We start from the raw sequence: 12952 nt of genomic DNA on the forward strand, positions 1-12952 counted from the left end.
GTTCGAGGCTCGTCGGCTGCTGGCGAGTAGGCAACGAGCACGACGTCCGTGTCATGCATGCGGTCTGTGACCCGTGGGATCCGACGACACCCGGCAACACCCGGCACCGCTCACCCGCCCCCCCCCCCCCAAACCAGAGCGGCGCGCCCTGGCTCCCCGCCTCGTTAGCTCGTCTCCCCCCCAACGCCGCAACTCACCCGCCCTCGCCAGTGCTTACAGACGATCCCTTATCGCATAATCGCATGTCCAGGGCTAGCAACGCACGGGCTAGCATGAGAGCCCAATTAACAAGTTCAACTGACGCGCCAGGCATGCAAAACGCATTCCCTGCCTGAACACCCACGCTGAACACCCCACAAATACCTAATTCGTGCTTATCAACTTTTTAGGGTGCGTGCACCACCACACACGTACACACACCCTTGCAGCCCCCAACATGTCCGACGGCAAATCGCCCGCGCTGTGCAATTCTGCAGCTTCTAGCCTTGTGTCAATCCTACGCCCCGTGCCGCGCTGCAGCCGTGGCGTGGCATGCCAATGCGCTGCCCACTCAACCCCTAACGCCCCCTTATTCCCCTTTATCCCCCTTCATACTAGTCAACTACGTCTTGCCCCCATCAATGCATACCAGTAATGCACACCCATTCAACGCTCCAGTCCCGGCTCCCGCCCTCCCGCCCTCCTGCCACGGCGCTACGCGCCATGCCGCCCGGTGCCCTCAACACACGGGCACACGGGCACCACCATCGCCGTCCCAAACGCCTCCAACCACGCCCACGCCCACGCCCACGACCATGCGACGCCTGCATCGCTCCCCTGTCCGCGGCACTGTCAAAACGTCTGTGTGGCGCCCGTGTCGAAACGTGTGTGTGAGCGATTCCCGGCCCTGCAGTCCCGTGTCCACCTGCACCTCCAAAGCTCCAATATGCCCCTAACGCCTCTACTCTGGCTCTTGCGACTCCAAAGCTCCAATACCGGTATGCCTTTTAACGCATGCGCCTCTGCCTCCTGCATCTGCAAGGCCTGCGCCTGTCCACTCCTGCACACCTGCGCCTCTGTCGCTGCCGCCCGCGCCTGTCCACGCCTGCACCTGCGCTTCTGTCGCTGCCGCCTGCACCTCTGTCACATCCGCCTGCGCCTCTGTCGCTGCCGCCTGCGCCTGGCCTGTGTCCTGGACCTCCAGGTCCGCCGTCTCAGCCCCCCAGCACGAGGCACCCCTACGTGCGGCCCGCCCTAGTCCTTTTTCTTGCCGCCGGCCGCCGCGCCGCCGCCGCTGGCGCTGTAGGGGTCCTCGCCGTCGGGCGCGTTCATGGGTAACAGCGCATAGTCGGCGTTCATGGTCTGAAGGGGGAAAGAAGAGGTTGCAAGGATGTTCGGAAAAGCGGAAAAGGAGGGGTTCGGAAAAGCGGAAAAAGGGGGGCGCCGCGCGCTCGCGCCCCCGGCCCCCTGCCAACCCGCCTCCCCGCAAACTCGACCCCAGACTTCAGTGCACCCTGTACCCGTGTACCGCTTTCACAACCACCTTTGCAATCCCCCTCCCCTCCCCTCACTTCCCCTCCCCTCCTCCCCTCACTTCCCCTCCCCCCGCCCCTCCCCCCGCCCCGCCCCCTCCCTCCCCCTGCACCGCCCCTCGCCGCCCCCACCTGCGTCTTCTTGAGGTGCCTGTTGCGCAGCTCTGTGAGCGGGTGCAGCAGCTGCGGCTCCCTGAGGTCGTGGCAGAAGTCCTCAATGTCCTCGCCGCCCAGCACGCCGTCCGGGCTGAGGCGCGCCTTGAGGATATACAGGTCCATCCTGTGTGTGTGTGTGGGGGGGGGTTACATGCGTGATTAATTTAGAAGTGAAGTCGTAGGGGGGGGGGAGAAGGAGGGAGGGGGGGACAGTGAGGGAGGGTTGTACATGCCAGCCCAAACTCTAGCAGACAAAGCCAGACTCGCGGAGCACAGGGAGTTGTAGCTACCAGCCCAAACTAAACCTAGTGCAACCCAAAGGGGGAGTCAGGGAGTGACGAAAAACAGTATCAAGATCCGACGTCCAAGCCTTAGCTGCCTGCTTCGCAAAACATTACGTTGTACAACCCCTCCGCGCTCTTTTGCTTTATACGTTCGGCTTAGTTTGGGCTGGTATCTACAAACTCCCCCACCCCCACCCCCTTACACCGCACAAAGCCGCCGCCAGCTACTACGCCGACTGCTACTCACTTGGGCTCGGGCGAATAGCAGATGCGGACCTCGCGCTTGTCCGACTTGAGGTAGTTGTTGAGGCGGCTGCCGCCAGCTGCCGCCGAGGTGGATTTGAACAGCTGGTAGGCGGTGTACCAGCCGATGCCGGGGACCGCGATGAGCTGAGGAGGTTCGATGGGGAGAGAGGCAAAAAGACGGGGGGTAGGGAAAGGGGATAAGGGAAAAGGGAACGGTAGTACAAGTCAAACCCCAACCGACGCATTAGGGGGCCGAGGAGGCGGAGCGCCGTGGGGAGAGGCGTGGGGAGGGAGGTTTGGGACGACCAAAGAGCGGACGCCGCCCAGTAGGGTGCTCCTTGCAGACAACACCCCCTCGCAGTTACAGTGAGGCACTCCCTCGCAGACACGGTGCAGCAACGATGACGTGCGTGCCGCGGTACTCCCAACAGCCACACCGCCCCCCCATACTTGAGATTTAACCACTCCGTTCTCCATGAACGGCTACGCCCCCCCCCCCACACACTGTCGCCTCTGCCTGTGTTCCGCTAGTTTGGCTTGGTCTGGATCAGTGGGCTGGTATTTACAACCCCCTCCCCCCCTCCCACCACCCACACACACACACACAAACACACACACACACACACACACACACACACACACACACACACACACACACACACACACACACACACACACACCCCACACACACACGCCGCCTCACCTCGAGCCCCACGGCCACGGGCAGCATGACGCCCGCCGCCGCCGCCTTGCCGGCTGACTTGTAGCAGAAGGTGGAGGTGAGGGCGGTCAGCTGGTCCTGGATCTCGTCGGGCGGCACACAGGCGGGGTGGTGCACCACCAGCTGCAGAGGGCAGCACGGGGCGGGGCGGAGGAAGCGGGGGTGGGCGGAGAGAGGGACTGTAACTACCAGCCCAAATTAAACTAAACCCAGCTGCACTGGCGGAGCACAGGAGGTTTCGATGCACGGTATATAAAGAGGAGATGATTTTGACAGGCCTTTCCAGCAGATCAGTCTTGGCGGGGGTTGGGATGGCAACTGAGGCCACACATGGATCCACGAGCTCTCTAGATGCCGTACGCCCCGAGGCCCCCTTCCCCCCGCCCGCTCGCCCACGTGTCCCACACTCCCACGTACACACGACCCCACTGCTGCTGCGGCTGCCCTGAGAGCTACCTTGTTAACCCTATTGAGTATGTTGCGCCCATACCCAGCCCAGCTACCCACTAACCCCCGGCTACCTCCCTCCCTCCCACCCACCTTGTTGGCCCTCTTGGGGATGTTGCGCATGAGGCGCTCCTCCGCATTCATGTTCTCCAGTATGGCCTGACCGGCCCTGGAGGGCGGGTGGGTGGATAGGGGAGGCGGGGGAGGCGGGGTTGCAAAGATGGCACAGGAAAGTGAAGTAGACAGCAGGCGTAGGGGCGCGCGTAGGGTAGGTGGGGGGTTTGGGGGTGCGGGATGGGGGTTGGGGAATGGGGGCATAGGGCGGGCGGGCGTGTAGGCAGGCAGGCACACGTGGGGTAGTCAGCATCAGGCGCGCGCCCTCTTGCCACACACCCCCCAGCCCAACGGCGCCGCACCCACTTGTAGATCTTTGCGGGCAGGTTGCCCTTGTCCTTGAGGCTGTGCCACATGCCGCTGATGGACTGCTGCACGCCGTTGAGACCCGCGTTCACCTTGCCCATCACGGCTGCAGAAGGTAGGCGGAGGTGGTGGAGGCAGGGGCGGGAGGAGAGGAGGCAGGGGCAGTTAGGCAGCGGCAGGGGCAGTCGGGCGGAGGCAGCGGCTGCGTGCTGCTCTGCGCACAATTCCCACATGCCGCGGTACCACGCCCCCACCCATGTCCTCACCCGAGCCTTCCATAAAATGCGTCCCACTGGACCCCGCCCTTCTCTACGCCCCGTCACGCACACACGCCCCATACTCCGTCCCACACACTCCTGCGTGTTTCCCCTATGCTCTCGAAAACACCCATCCACCCAGCCCCCCTCCCCCCGCTTCTTCTGAACTAGGCCATGCATGCCCGCCCCCCTCCTCCAAAACAAATCACCCCCACTCACTGCTGGTGTCCTCCTCGTCCTTCCAGGTCACGACCGGCAGGAACACCAGCCGGTCCTTGAACAGCGGCACCGCGTACAGCAGCAGCTCGCGACTGCCCACAGCGTAGCCCTGAGGCGCAGGAGGAGGAGGAGCAGGAGCAGGAGGGGGAGGGGGAGGAGGCGGCAGCAGGAGTCAGTGGAAACAAGGTACAGCAGCTGCTCGCCGAGTAGCCGTGCGGCGGGCGAGCAGAACCGGGAGGAGCAAGATGGGGAGCAGGAGGCGGAGGAGGGCGTGAGAGCGTGGGCGGGCGGTTTTAAGTGGGCGTGTCGAGGCGAGAGTGGCGGTTGCGCGCGTCGGCGTGGCTGCGTGTTGCGGCTTCTAGGCACAAAGGGACTCTGAGCGTCGACCCCCGCGGTGCATGCACAGCCCTGTGCCCTGTGTCTGCTTTTCGGGGACCCACGCTGCACCAACACCCATACCCACACAGCACAGCACAGCACAGCACAGCCACAGCGCTCGAGCTCCCCGGCCCTACCGTGCCTCCGCCGCCGCCCGGCTCCACAGGGTCCTCCCCAGGCGCCAGGGCCGCCCCAGCCGTGCCGCCGCCACCGCCAGCCGCTCTCCCGCGGCCGTGCGCGCCGCCGGCTGCCTCGTCACCCGACCCGGCAGCGCTGCCGCGCCCCCCGGCGGAGTAGTAGGCTCCCGCTCTGGCCCCCGGGGCACCTGAAGGGCCGTAGGAGCCGTTGCTGGGGGCGCTGCAGTCGCCGAAAGGGTCGAAGACTGCCGGCGCCTGTGATTTTTGAATATTGGGGAGCATGAGGGCAGCAGGGCAGGGCAGGGTTCGTGAGTCAACCACGGAGATGGAGAGCGGCAGTCACGGCTGTTTCCGTGCAAGGCAGCCCCGCACTTTCCCTGTGCAAACCCAAGCCCGGCACTACCGCAAGGCTGTCCCAGCCCCCTCCCCCACTAGCACGGTAGTCACTTCACTTACTGCCTGAAAAAAACGGTACGGGAGCCCCACCACAACCCTCGGTCCCGGTTCATTGGGATTGCCCACTGCAGCCCGACCCAACCCTGCCCCTCGTGTCATCTTCCGCCGGATGCATTACAAAATCCATTCCACACGTACCCGGTGTTGCCCGTGACCATGCGGCGGCAGCCCATGCTGTGGGCCGCCACGGCTGCCGCCCGCCCCAGCCGCCGCCGCCGCCGCCGCCGCCGTCCCGGAGCCGCCGCCTGCACCGCCGCCCACGCCGTCCGCCGCCTCCCGCATCGCGCGCTGCTGTGCCAGCAAGTCGTCAATGCCGGCGGCGCTCTGCGAGTGTGCGTGCCCTTTGGCCATCGGCCCCGCCCCTGTCGTCCCGCCGAAACCCCACATGCCCCCGCCGCCGCCGCCGCCGCCGGCGGCTGCGGCTGATGCTGAATCCGTGCCATGACCCGATGTCGACGGCACAGCAGCCGGCGCAGATCCGGTCATCGAGCCTAAGAGGTCCGTGAAAGTGCCGAAGTTGGGAAACAACGAGGCGGCGCCGCCCGCTGGTGCCGCGGCCGGCGCTGTGCTGGAGGAGGTTGCTCCGCCCGACGCCAGGTCCTGTGGAAACAAGCGACGTTGGCAATTGTGGGGGCCGTGTGGCAATGTAGCCATGTGACGATTACTAACTCGCTGGCAAACGCATGGCCTCACATCCTTGCCCCCCGGCCCGCCCTTCCAAGCCAACCGGGCCTGGGCAGTGTCACCGTACTCACTCCTCCAGTCGACCCACGCGCCCATACACGCAATCCTCCACGGCCGCCTTGCCCGCATTCCCCCCAGCGCGCCAGCCCTAAACCCCCCCCCCCAAAAAGAGCTCAACGGCACTCACGTCAAAGCCAAAGTCCAGCGGGTGCTGCCCCTGAGGCCGCGCCGCCGCCACGCTGGCGTCTGGCGAGCCGGTGTAGGTGGGCGGCGGCGGCTGCGCCGCAGTCTGCTGCACCAGGAACTCAAATGGGTCTGCGGAGGACGAGGGAGCGCCACGCAGGCTGGGTGTGAGCGATAGACCACGCTCCGTGTCATGCCAAGCTGCGAGGACCCTATCGGCGCAGAGACACGTGCACACACGAACACGCCCGATCGCTGCTTGCGGCAGCGCGCGCCCTTGCCCTGGGGCTGCCCTGGCCTGAGCACAAGCCGCCTTGAGCCTGCCCCGTTTGCCTCCTTGCCCAATGCTTAGGCTGGCTCCTCCACCCCTGAAGGCAGCCTGCGCACACGTTCGCGCAGTCCGCGCCCCCACGGCACGCCCAGCACCCCACCCCGCACCCCGCGCACCCGTTGGGTTCATGCACACGAGCTCCACATCCTGCTTCGCCGCCGCCCGCCCGCCGCGCGTCTTGCTGTCCGGTCTCCCGCCCGCAGCACGAGGGGGCACCGCGTCTTCACTGAAGTCTATGAGGTTGGCTGCGCCAGCTGTCGCGGCTGCCGATGTGGAGGCCGCTGACGCGGGCCCTGCCCCCACCGCGCTGCCGTCGAGCCAGCCGCCGGAGCCGCTGGCGGGGCCGCCCTTGCGCTGCTGCACCGCCTGCTGGGTGCGGCCTCGTAGCGAGGCTGTGCTGGTGACTACTGCAGGCGCCACGGAGGGAGGTGGGCCAGCTGCGAGGGTGCCATGACAGGTGTGCAGGCAGGAAACTCAGGGCCGTGCGGCGGAGGTGCCACGCGCAGGTCTGTGTGCGATGCTATGAGCGCGTGTTGCTCTCCAAAGTCCTTTCAAGAGCCGGTTGGCACTCTTCCCGCGCCCGTTGCAATTTGCAGGAGCGGGCCATTGGCTTGCCGGCACATTGCTTTACCCTTCTATCCATCTTATAGACATGTGCACATTGCTCGAAGAACGAATAGCACGCATAGGGCTCGCGATGTCACCTGCAGTTTCGCGCAGTAGCCGTGATGCTGTGCCTCCTTCATCGTCCGAGTCGTCATTAGTTACACGTGCGTAAGCACCAAACATTTTCTAGAAAGGGCCTTCACAGGCGCCCGCACAGGGCGCCCTAGCTCTTTTGCAAAGCTCAGGAGCAGTTCCGTAGTTGGCTAGGCTTAGTACAGGGCAAATATTCGCTGATAAATGAAACGTAGGGAACGTTAGTCGTGTAGGTAGACTGAGGAGCAGCGAGAAATCGGACAACGAGCCACAGTGGTGAGCCCGGAAGGAAAAGGAATTGATAGTCTTGGTATCTAATGGCAAAGTAAAGGCTGGGGACAATACGCCGGGGGTCGAGACCTCACGTTTAATGGAAGACACGCAACTCACTCATCTGACACCCCATCCCAATGACCACGAACGCAGGCCCATCCCACAAACACCTCTCCCTGGCAACACCCGAACAGCTGACACCACTTCACGCCTCATAACCTGTGGGTGCAGAAAAGGCAATCTTGCTCGTGCTTGACATGCACTATAACAGCCACCACCGCCGCCGTGCCGCCCGAGGGGAACGGAACCATTACTGCCGTCAGTTCTTCTAAAAGCACACAGAATTGTCAACTTACCAGCACTGAAGCTGACCCAACGCATCTTTGTTTCTGCAGCGACTCCCGCGCGCTTTCGACTACCGCACTCTGCAAGAGTTGACTGAACAAAGGGCGCGGGGGAGGAGAGCGAGGGAGTGTCCGCACGTGCCTCTTACAGTGCGCTGGCCGGTCGAGGCCGGCCGGCGTCCGGTATCACGGCATGTAAGCAAGCACGGCTTTCACGTGCGTAGCACCAGCAGAATGATGGCCGCACGGTTGCTGCTTTGATGTGATGTGGGCTGCACATTGACGCGATACAAGACGTAAAATACTGTGTTGCGTACAGTATTGCACGCTGTTTTCCGGGACCAATACGTTGCGACAACGTTGGGCACCGGGAGGGGGCGTGTGGAGGGGGGGGGGGGTTAGCCGTTCATGGAGAGCGGAAGGGGGGGGTTACCGTATGTGCCCAAGTCCATCGAGACAGGTCTCCATTGTCAAGGAATCGTCGCCCAACTCAGGAATACAGTGCGAGCTCCGTGTGTAATCTTCAGGCTCCGTCATTTGCGTGGTGTTGTCGGTAGACGGTAGACGGTGGACCGTATGCGCCGCGCCGCATCGATAAAGGAGGGGGGAGCTGTCGGGGCGCAAGGCGGGACGTGCCGGGTGTGTGCCCTTCGCGTGCCCGGCGTCGGATTTGCTTACTTCCAGCCCACTCACTCACTCACTTAGTAATCTACTTAATGTGCTGCAATGACTAATACGCGCGAGTACGCCCAACAGTCGTTGCGCCGCGCGTGGCCACAGGCGCGGGCCCCACTGGTGGGCCCGCGGTCCCACCCTTGCGGTCCCCCGTCCGCCTGCAGATTTGCAGGTGCATTATCAATCCCAGTACGTCTGTCGCGCCCTATGATAGGACACTGACCCCGTCTCTCATTCCGATGTTTGCAGATCTGTTATGTCGGCCTCTGCAACTGGCCGTGTTGGCCACGGCGTAGGTGGCCAGGAGCACATGCGTAGCGAACGAGAGGGTGGCGCAAGGCGACGCTCCGGCTTACATGTTGCCAAAGAGTTTAACGTCCACTAGGACGGGTCCCTCACATTGAACGGTCAAAGACTATCTCGCCTAGGATCGGAATGAGAGACGGCTCTAGCCGCTCTCAGACGCGACCTATATCCTCTCTCTGATCACCCGTACTCCGGCCTCCCATGCAACACACCGTGTCGGGCCAACCAACCTCGGGCACGTTCCCCTCTTCCGACACGCCAAAACCACACCCAAATCACTCAGTCACACGATACGCACGGTCACACGCCAGGTCACGACACGTCGTATATCGAACAGCAGTAGCAGTGGCACTCGCGCATCTTTGTTGCAGCCCCCTGATTCGTTGCTGCCACTGGTGTAGCAGTAGTAGGCGGTGGACGTGTCAACCAGGCCGTACAGGTAGTCCGCCCCCGCGCTCAGCAGCGGCACCCGTGACGTGGCGGAGCGCAGCGAGGACAGCCACGACCTGTGCCGTGTGTGCGGGCGTGTGCGGGCGTGAGCGGGAGTTACAGGGGGGAGCACGCAGAGCGCTTTGCGTGACTGTGTCAGAGAGCACAGAGGAAGAAGGCGCGCAGGACTGTGTATGCGGTGCGGCTGGGAGCATGGGGGACTCAGCGGGGACGAGTTTGGCGTCGGGGAAGCCCCCATTCCGCCCCAAAGACCCCGCACGGGAAGAGCCGTACAGCAGTGGTATGAGTGTATGACTGTCGGACAGTGAATCTGACACGACCGGCGTGTGGGGGGTTAGGTTTCCACGTCGTACTACCATCTCTAAAAGCGGGTCCAAAGAGTGTGCACGTTTGGGACGGTGCCCAAAGCTGAAGTGAATCCGGGTTACCTGGTTAGCAACACCATGAGGGGCACCCGGGCGCAATAGCTAACGAGGCGCCCCGCGCCCACAAGAGCCTGCCCGACTTTCGCGGAACAACAATGGTTTACAAATGTCTTGCACGGTGCGGTCGCCTTATCACATATTGCAGTCATATTGCCGAAGGTTCTCTTCACACAGCAACCTGCACGTGCACCTGGCAAGGTCGGAAGTTCCTTCCAACATCTGCCCAACTTAACGCAACAAGAATATCATGGTACGGGTCATAGAGTGCGAATCATCACCATCGCAAAGTTTCTTACCGTACTGTTGTTGTTCCTGGATGCCAGGCTGCGCCTGCCACCGCCACTTGAGACTCATACTGAATTCAGGGCACTAGGCGCACAAACGCGCACGCGCACAGCAGCCCTCCTAATGCCGACACGCTTGTCACGGCAACCAATGCACAAACTACACTTGGGCCATAAATGCCGGCGAGCGGACATACACTTAACTTCCTGCCAATATCCACACACTGATCAACACCGATAAACCGCGTGGTGTGTACCCGTGGCGACGGATGGCGAGTTGCGCATGTGCCCACCATCCCGCGGCCAACAACACAATCGCACTCCACAGCGCAAATAAAACCCACCTCGGTCTCTCACCTCGGTCTGGACACTAGAGCTTATGTTTGTTCGCCGTTCTTATCTCTGTACATGCACGACGGACGCCGCACAGCTCCGCATCAGCTCCTCAGGTTGAGAGAAATCCATACACCGCGTCACGTCTCGAAAGGCATCCCATGAACCTAAACGGACCGACTAACACCACACGCACTTTCATGGACGATGCAGCTCTCTCTACCGCGACCTCAGGCCTATCCTACACATCGCTGCCGCCTACATCCTCTCCAAATGTAGGAGCCCAGGGGGGGACTGTCAACCAAAATGCCTCCGAATCTCATCGCCGCATCGGGGCACGGCTCGCCAACCAACCGCCCCGCACCAACCTTCTGCCAGCCCCTGAACCCCACGCCTCCGTTGCCATGAATGGCTGCCCCTGCCCCCCCCCAAAAAAACCCGCATGTCCCAACCACACACGCCGGGCCACGGCCGTGCGCCTGCAATGCGCGGCGCAGCAACGCCAGGCCTGCCGCTCGTGCCGCTCAGTCCCGCTTGCCGGACCCGCCAAAGAGGCTGCCCACCTCCTGCTCCATGCCTTCTGCCAGCTGCTTGGCGAGCCCCTGCAGCGACGCCAGCACGTCCGGCGACCCCATCTCGTCCTTGCCGAGGCCAACCGCCGCGCTCTCGTCCAGCGCGCCGCGCGGTGCGCCGCGGCGGGTGATCACGTTGGGCGGGATCACGCCCTGAGACACGGCACAACCCGGCAAGGCAAGAGCGCGTCAACCACAGCCATGCAACTCTTGCTCCAAAGCACCCCTGCAGCACAACCGCCCGAAAAAGCAGCCCGGACCGCCCGCCCAACCACTACCCCCGTGACGTGGAGGAACAACCACTCGCGCTGGAGGCCTGGCTGCCCTGCCCCCGGCTGTTTACCAACCCCGACTAAACAGCCGTTACCCATTCCCACCCTACATCCAAAAAGCCACCGTAGCCCCACCGCCTTGCTTTCTGCACCCGCCGCCGCCGCCCTTTCTGCTGCGCTTCTGCCCCCTACCCCTCTTACTCCTGCCCGCAACCGCCGCTCACCCGCAGCTCCAGCATGGCCTGCCGCGCCTCCTCCAGCTCGTTGCGCAGGGACTTGACCTCGTCCACCGCCGTGGTGAATTGGCTGCGCAGGCCGCTGCGCTCCATCGCCTCGTTCTCCATGCGCTTGTACTGCCGGGCCAGCTCCGCGTCCTTGTCCGCCAGCAGTTGCTGAGGGGGCGAAGGGTGGGTGCGGGTGAGATTGAAAGGACGGCGCGGGGGCAAGGTAAAAGGGGGAGTTGCAACTAGGCATGAAGGGATACCCAGCCACGCTGCCAAAGGCAGCAGGCTTGGTGCAGGCCTGGTGTAGGGCTGAATGACACGCCCCACCACTTCTGGCAGCGCAATCCCTTGCCCCACTCGAAGCCTTGCGGCTCGGCGCCTCTCTCACCTGCAACGCAGTCACCTCCGCCTGCATCTGCTTGGTCCGCATGCGCGACTCCTTGTACAGCACCTCATACTGCTGCAGCTTTGCGACTGCTGCGCGCGCCTCCTCTAGCTGCGTAGATAGGCGCTGCAGCTGCATTGAGTCTTTCCCAGCCTCCTTAACGACCAACTGAATAGGGAGTAAGAGAAGGAGCATGGACAGCGACGTTAGCCAGCTTCATAAGGCCAGCGCACGAGCTCCGCACCAAACCCTAGCCTCCACCACACTGCAGTGCTCCCGCCCTGCGACCGTCGCACCTGCGTTGGCGCCGCTATTGTGTGCCCGTTGCTGATGTGCACGCCATTGCCGTTGCCATTGCCATTGGCGTAGCCGTTGGTGTTCCCATTTCCGTTGTGATGGTGCCCACTGCAGCAAGGAATTGCAGACACTGGATGATAAGCCCCTGCCAGACCTTCCGGCTTTCGGTTGCTCGGAGGAGGGACTTGCATATGGTGCGAGGCATCAACTCAAGCCCCTGCGCTCCCAGTGCAGATGCAAGGCCGACTGTGGCATGGCTATCGCCTGCTTCCTCACCTTTTGCTGTCCTGCTGCTTTGCTACTACTTCACGAACGTCCTCTGGGTTGGCAGGGTCGAAGTAATAGAATCGCAGCTGTTTTGTGCGGACCTGTGCGGACAAGCAGACGCGGAGCCACATTGAGCTTGGCCGCCAAGCCTTGCGATGCGACAAGCCCAATAATAGGCAGCAAATAGCAAGCGGCGCATAGGTCAAGGCCACCAACCGTCGCGCGGCTCTGACGACAGAGATGCTGACCTTCCCGTTTGCAGACTCCGAGACCGCGCTTAGGCGGGGCGCCATGCGCACTCCGCGGCATCGCAGCGGCCGGACCAGAGCAGTAAAACTGGAGCAGGCGGGCACCTGCACGCGCGAGAGGAGGCGAGGCTCTCGGCTCTCATGGCTCGGCGAGTCTGGACTCTGCACTTCAAGGCCTACCTGCTGGTGCGGTGCCCCGCCGAGCACTGGGCCACGCAGGCCTTGCATTATTCCTTGTTGCTGGAGCAAAGTAGTGTGTACAGGCCTTGAGCAACGTAGCGTCAAGCGTGCGTAGAGTTGAGCCGAGACAAAGAATTGAGCAAGTCAAAGCGCGGGACTCTCCTGGCAGCTAAGCTGTGCTGTTTCAAGTGAAGTAATCTTTCACACTGTATATACAGACTGAAAGACTGCCCATAGACATGTTTACAAAGGGCACCTGCATGGGTGGCCCATTCGCGTCACTCGGTT

At 62.9% G+C, this 12952-nt stretch overlaps 3 protein-coding genes across 3 annotated transcripts; all 3 read right to left on the reverse strand.

The window, feature by feature from the left end:
• Nucleotides 1-201: 201 nt before the first annotated feature.
• CHLRE_11g467747v5 (uncharacterized protein) lies at nucleotides 202-7433 on the reverse strand. The gene is made up of 12 exons (XM_043067507.1): nucleotides 7135-7433; nucleotides 6547-6867; nucleotides 6104-6231; nucleotides 5371-5832; nucleotides 4777-5031; nucleotides 4262-4370; nucleotides 3786-3891; nucleotides 3459-3534; nucleotides 2901-3041; nucleotides 2199-2341; nucleotides 1644-1791; nucleotides 202-1341 (listed from the first exon to the last, which is right to left on the reverse strand). Exons 1-12 carry the CDS (start codon nucleotides 7217-7219, stop codon nucleotides 1234-1236), a joined length of 2082 nt encoding a protein of 693 aa, XP_042919504.1. The 5' UTR covers nucleotides 7220-7433; the 3' UTR covers nucleotides 202-1233.
• Nucleotides 7434-7487: 54 nt separating this feature from the next.
• CHLRE_11g467748v5 (uncharacterized protein) lies at nucleotides 7488-9603 on the reverse strand. The gene is made up of 3 exons (XM_043067508.1): nucleotides 9493-9603; nucleotides 8448-9233; nucleotides 7488-7840 (listed from the first exon to the last, which is right to left on the reverse strand). Exons 1-2 carry the CDS (start codon nucleotides 9534-9536, stop codon nucleotides 9011-9013), a joined length of 267 nt encoding a protein of 88 aa, XP_042919505.1. The 5' UTR covers nucleotides 9537-9603; the 3' UTR covers nucleotides 7488-7840; nucleotides 8448-9010.
• Nucleotides 9604-9690: 87 nt separating this feature from the next.
• Nucleotides 9691-12863, reverse strand: CHLRE_11g467749v5 (uncharacterized protein). Its single transcript, XM_043067509.1, has 7 exons — nucleotides 12665-12863; nucleotides 12485-12589; nucleotides 12246-12337; nucleotides 11969-12077; nucleotides 11676-11840; nucleotides 11288-11455; nucleotides 9691-10944 (listed from the first exon to the last, which is right to left on the reverse strand). Exons 1-7 carry the CDS (start codon nucleotides 12710-12712, stop codon nucleotides 10744-10746), a joined length of 888 nt encoding a protein of 295 aa, XP_042919506.1. The 5' UTR covers nucleotides 12713-12863; the 3' UTR covers nucleotides 9691-10743.
• Between the last annotated feature and the right edge of the window lie 89 nt (nucleotides 12864-12952).

The sequence above is a fragment of the Chlamydomonas reinhardtii genome, chromosome 11 (assembly GCF_000002595.2).
Source record: "Chlamydomonas reinhardtii strain CC-503 cw92 mt+ chromosome 11, whole genome shotgun sequence".
Classification (NCBI taxonomy): domain Eukaryota; kingdom Viridiplantae; phylum Chlorophyta; class Chlorophyceae; order Chlamydomonadales; family Chlamydomonadaceae; genus Chlamydomonas; species Chlamydomonas reinhardtii.

Excerpts from the sequence above, each read along its gene's own strand:
- CHLRE_11g467747v5 (XM_043067507.1), bottom strand. The coding sequence starts at position 7,219 with ATGTTTGGTGCTTACGCACGTGTAACTAATGACGACTCGGACGATGAA. Across the intron at positions 6,868-7,134 it reads GCTACTGCGCGAAACTGCAG|CTGGCCCACCTCCCTCCGTG; the intron begins GTGACATCGCGA and ends GCACCCTCGCAG. Across the intron at positions 1,342-1,643 it reads GGCACCTCAAGAAGACGCAG|ACCATGAACGCCGACTATGC; the intron begins GTGGGGGCGGCG and ends TTCCCCCTTCAG.
- CHLRE_11g467748v5 (XM_043067508.1), bottom strand. The coding sequence starts at position 9,536 with ATGGTAGTACGACGTGGAAACCTAACCCCCCACACGCCGGTCGT. Across the intron at positions 9,234-9,492 it reads ACCCCCCACACGCCGGTCGT|GTCGTGGCTGTCCTCGCTGC; the intron begins GTCAGATTCACT and ends CACACGGCACAG.
- CHLRE_11g467749v5 (XM_043067509.1), bottom strand. The coding sequence starts at position 12,712 with ATGCAAGGCCTGCGTGGCCCAGTGCTCGGCGGGGCACCGCACCAGCAG. Across the intron at positions 12,338-12,484 it reads CGGAGTCTGCAAACGGGAAG|GTCCGCACAAAACAGCTGCG; the intron begins GTCAGCATCTCT and ends TTGTCCGCACAG. Across the intron at positions 11,456-11,675 it reads CGGAGGTGACTGCGTTGCAG|CAACTGCTGGCGGACAAGGA; the intron begins GTGAGAGAGGCG and ends TCGCCCCCTCAG.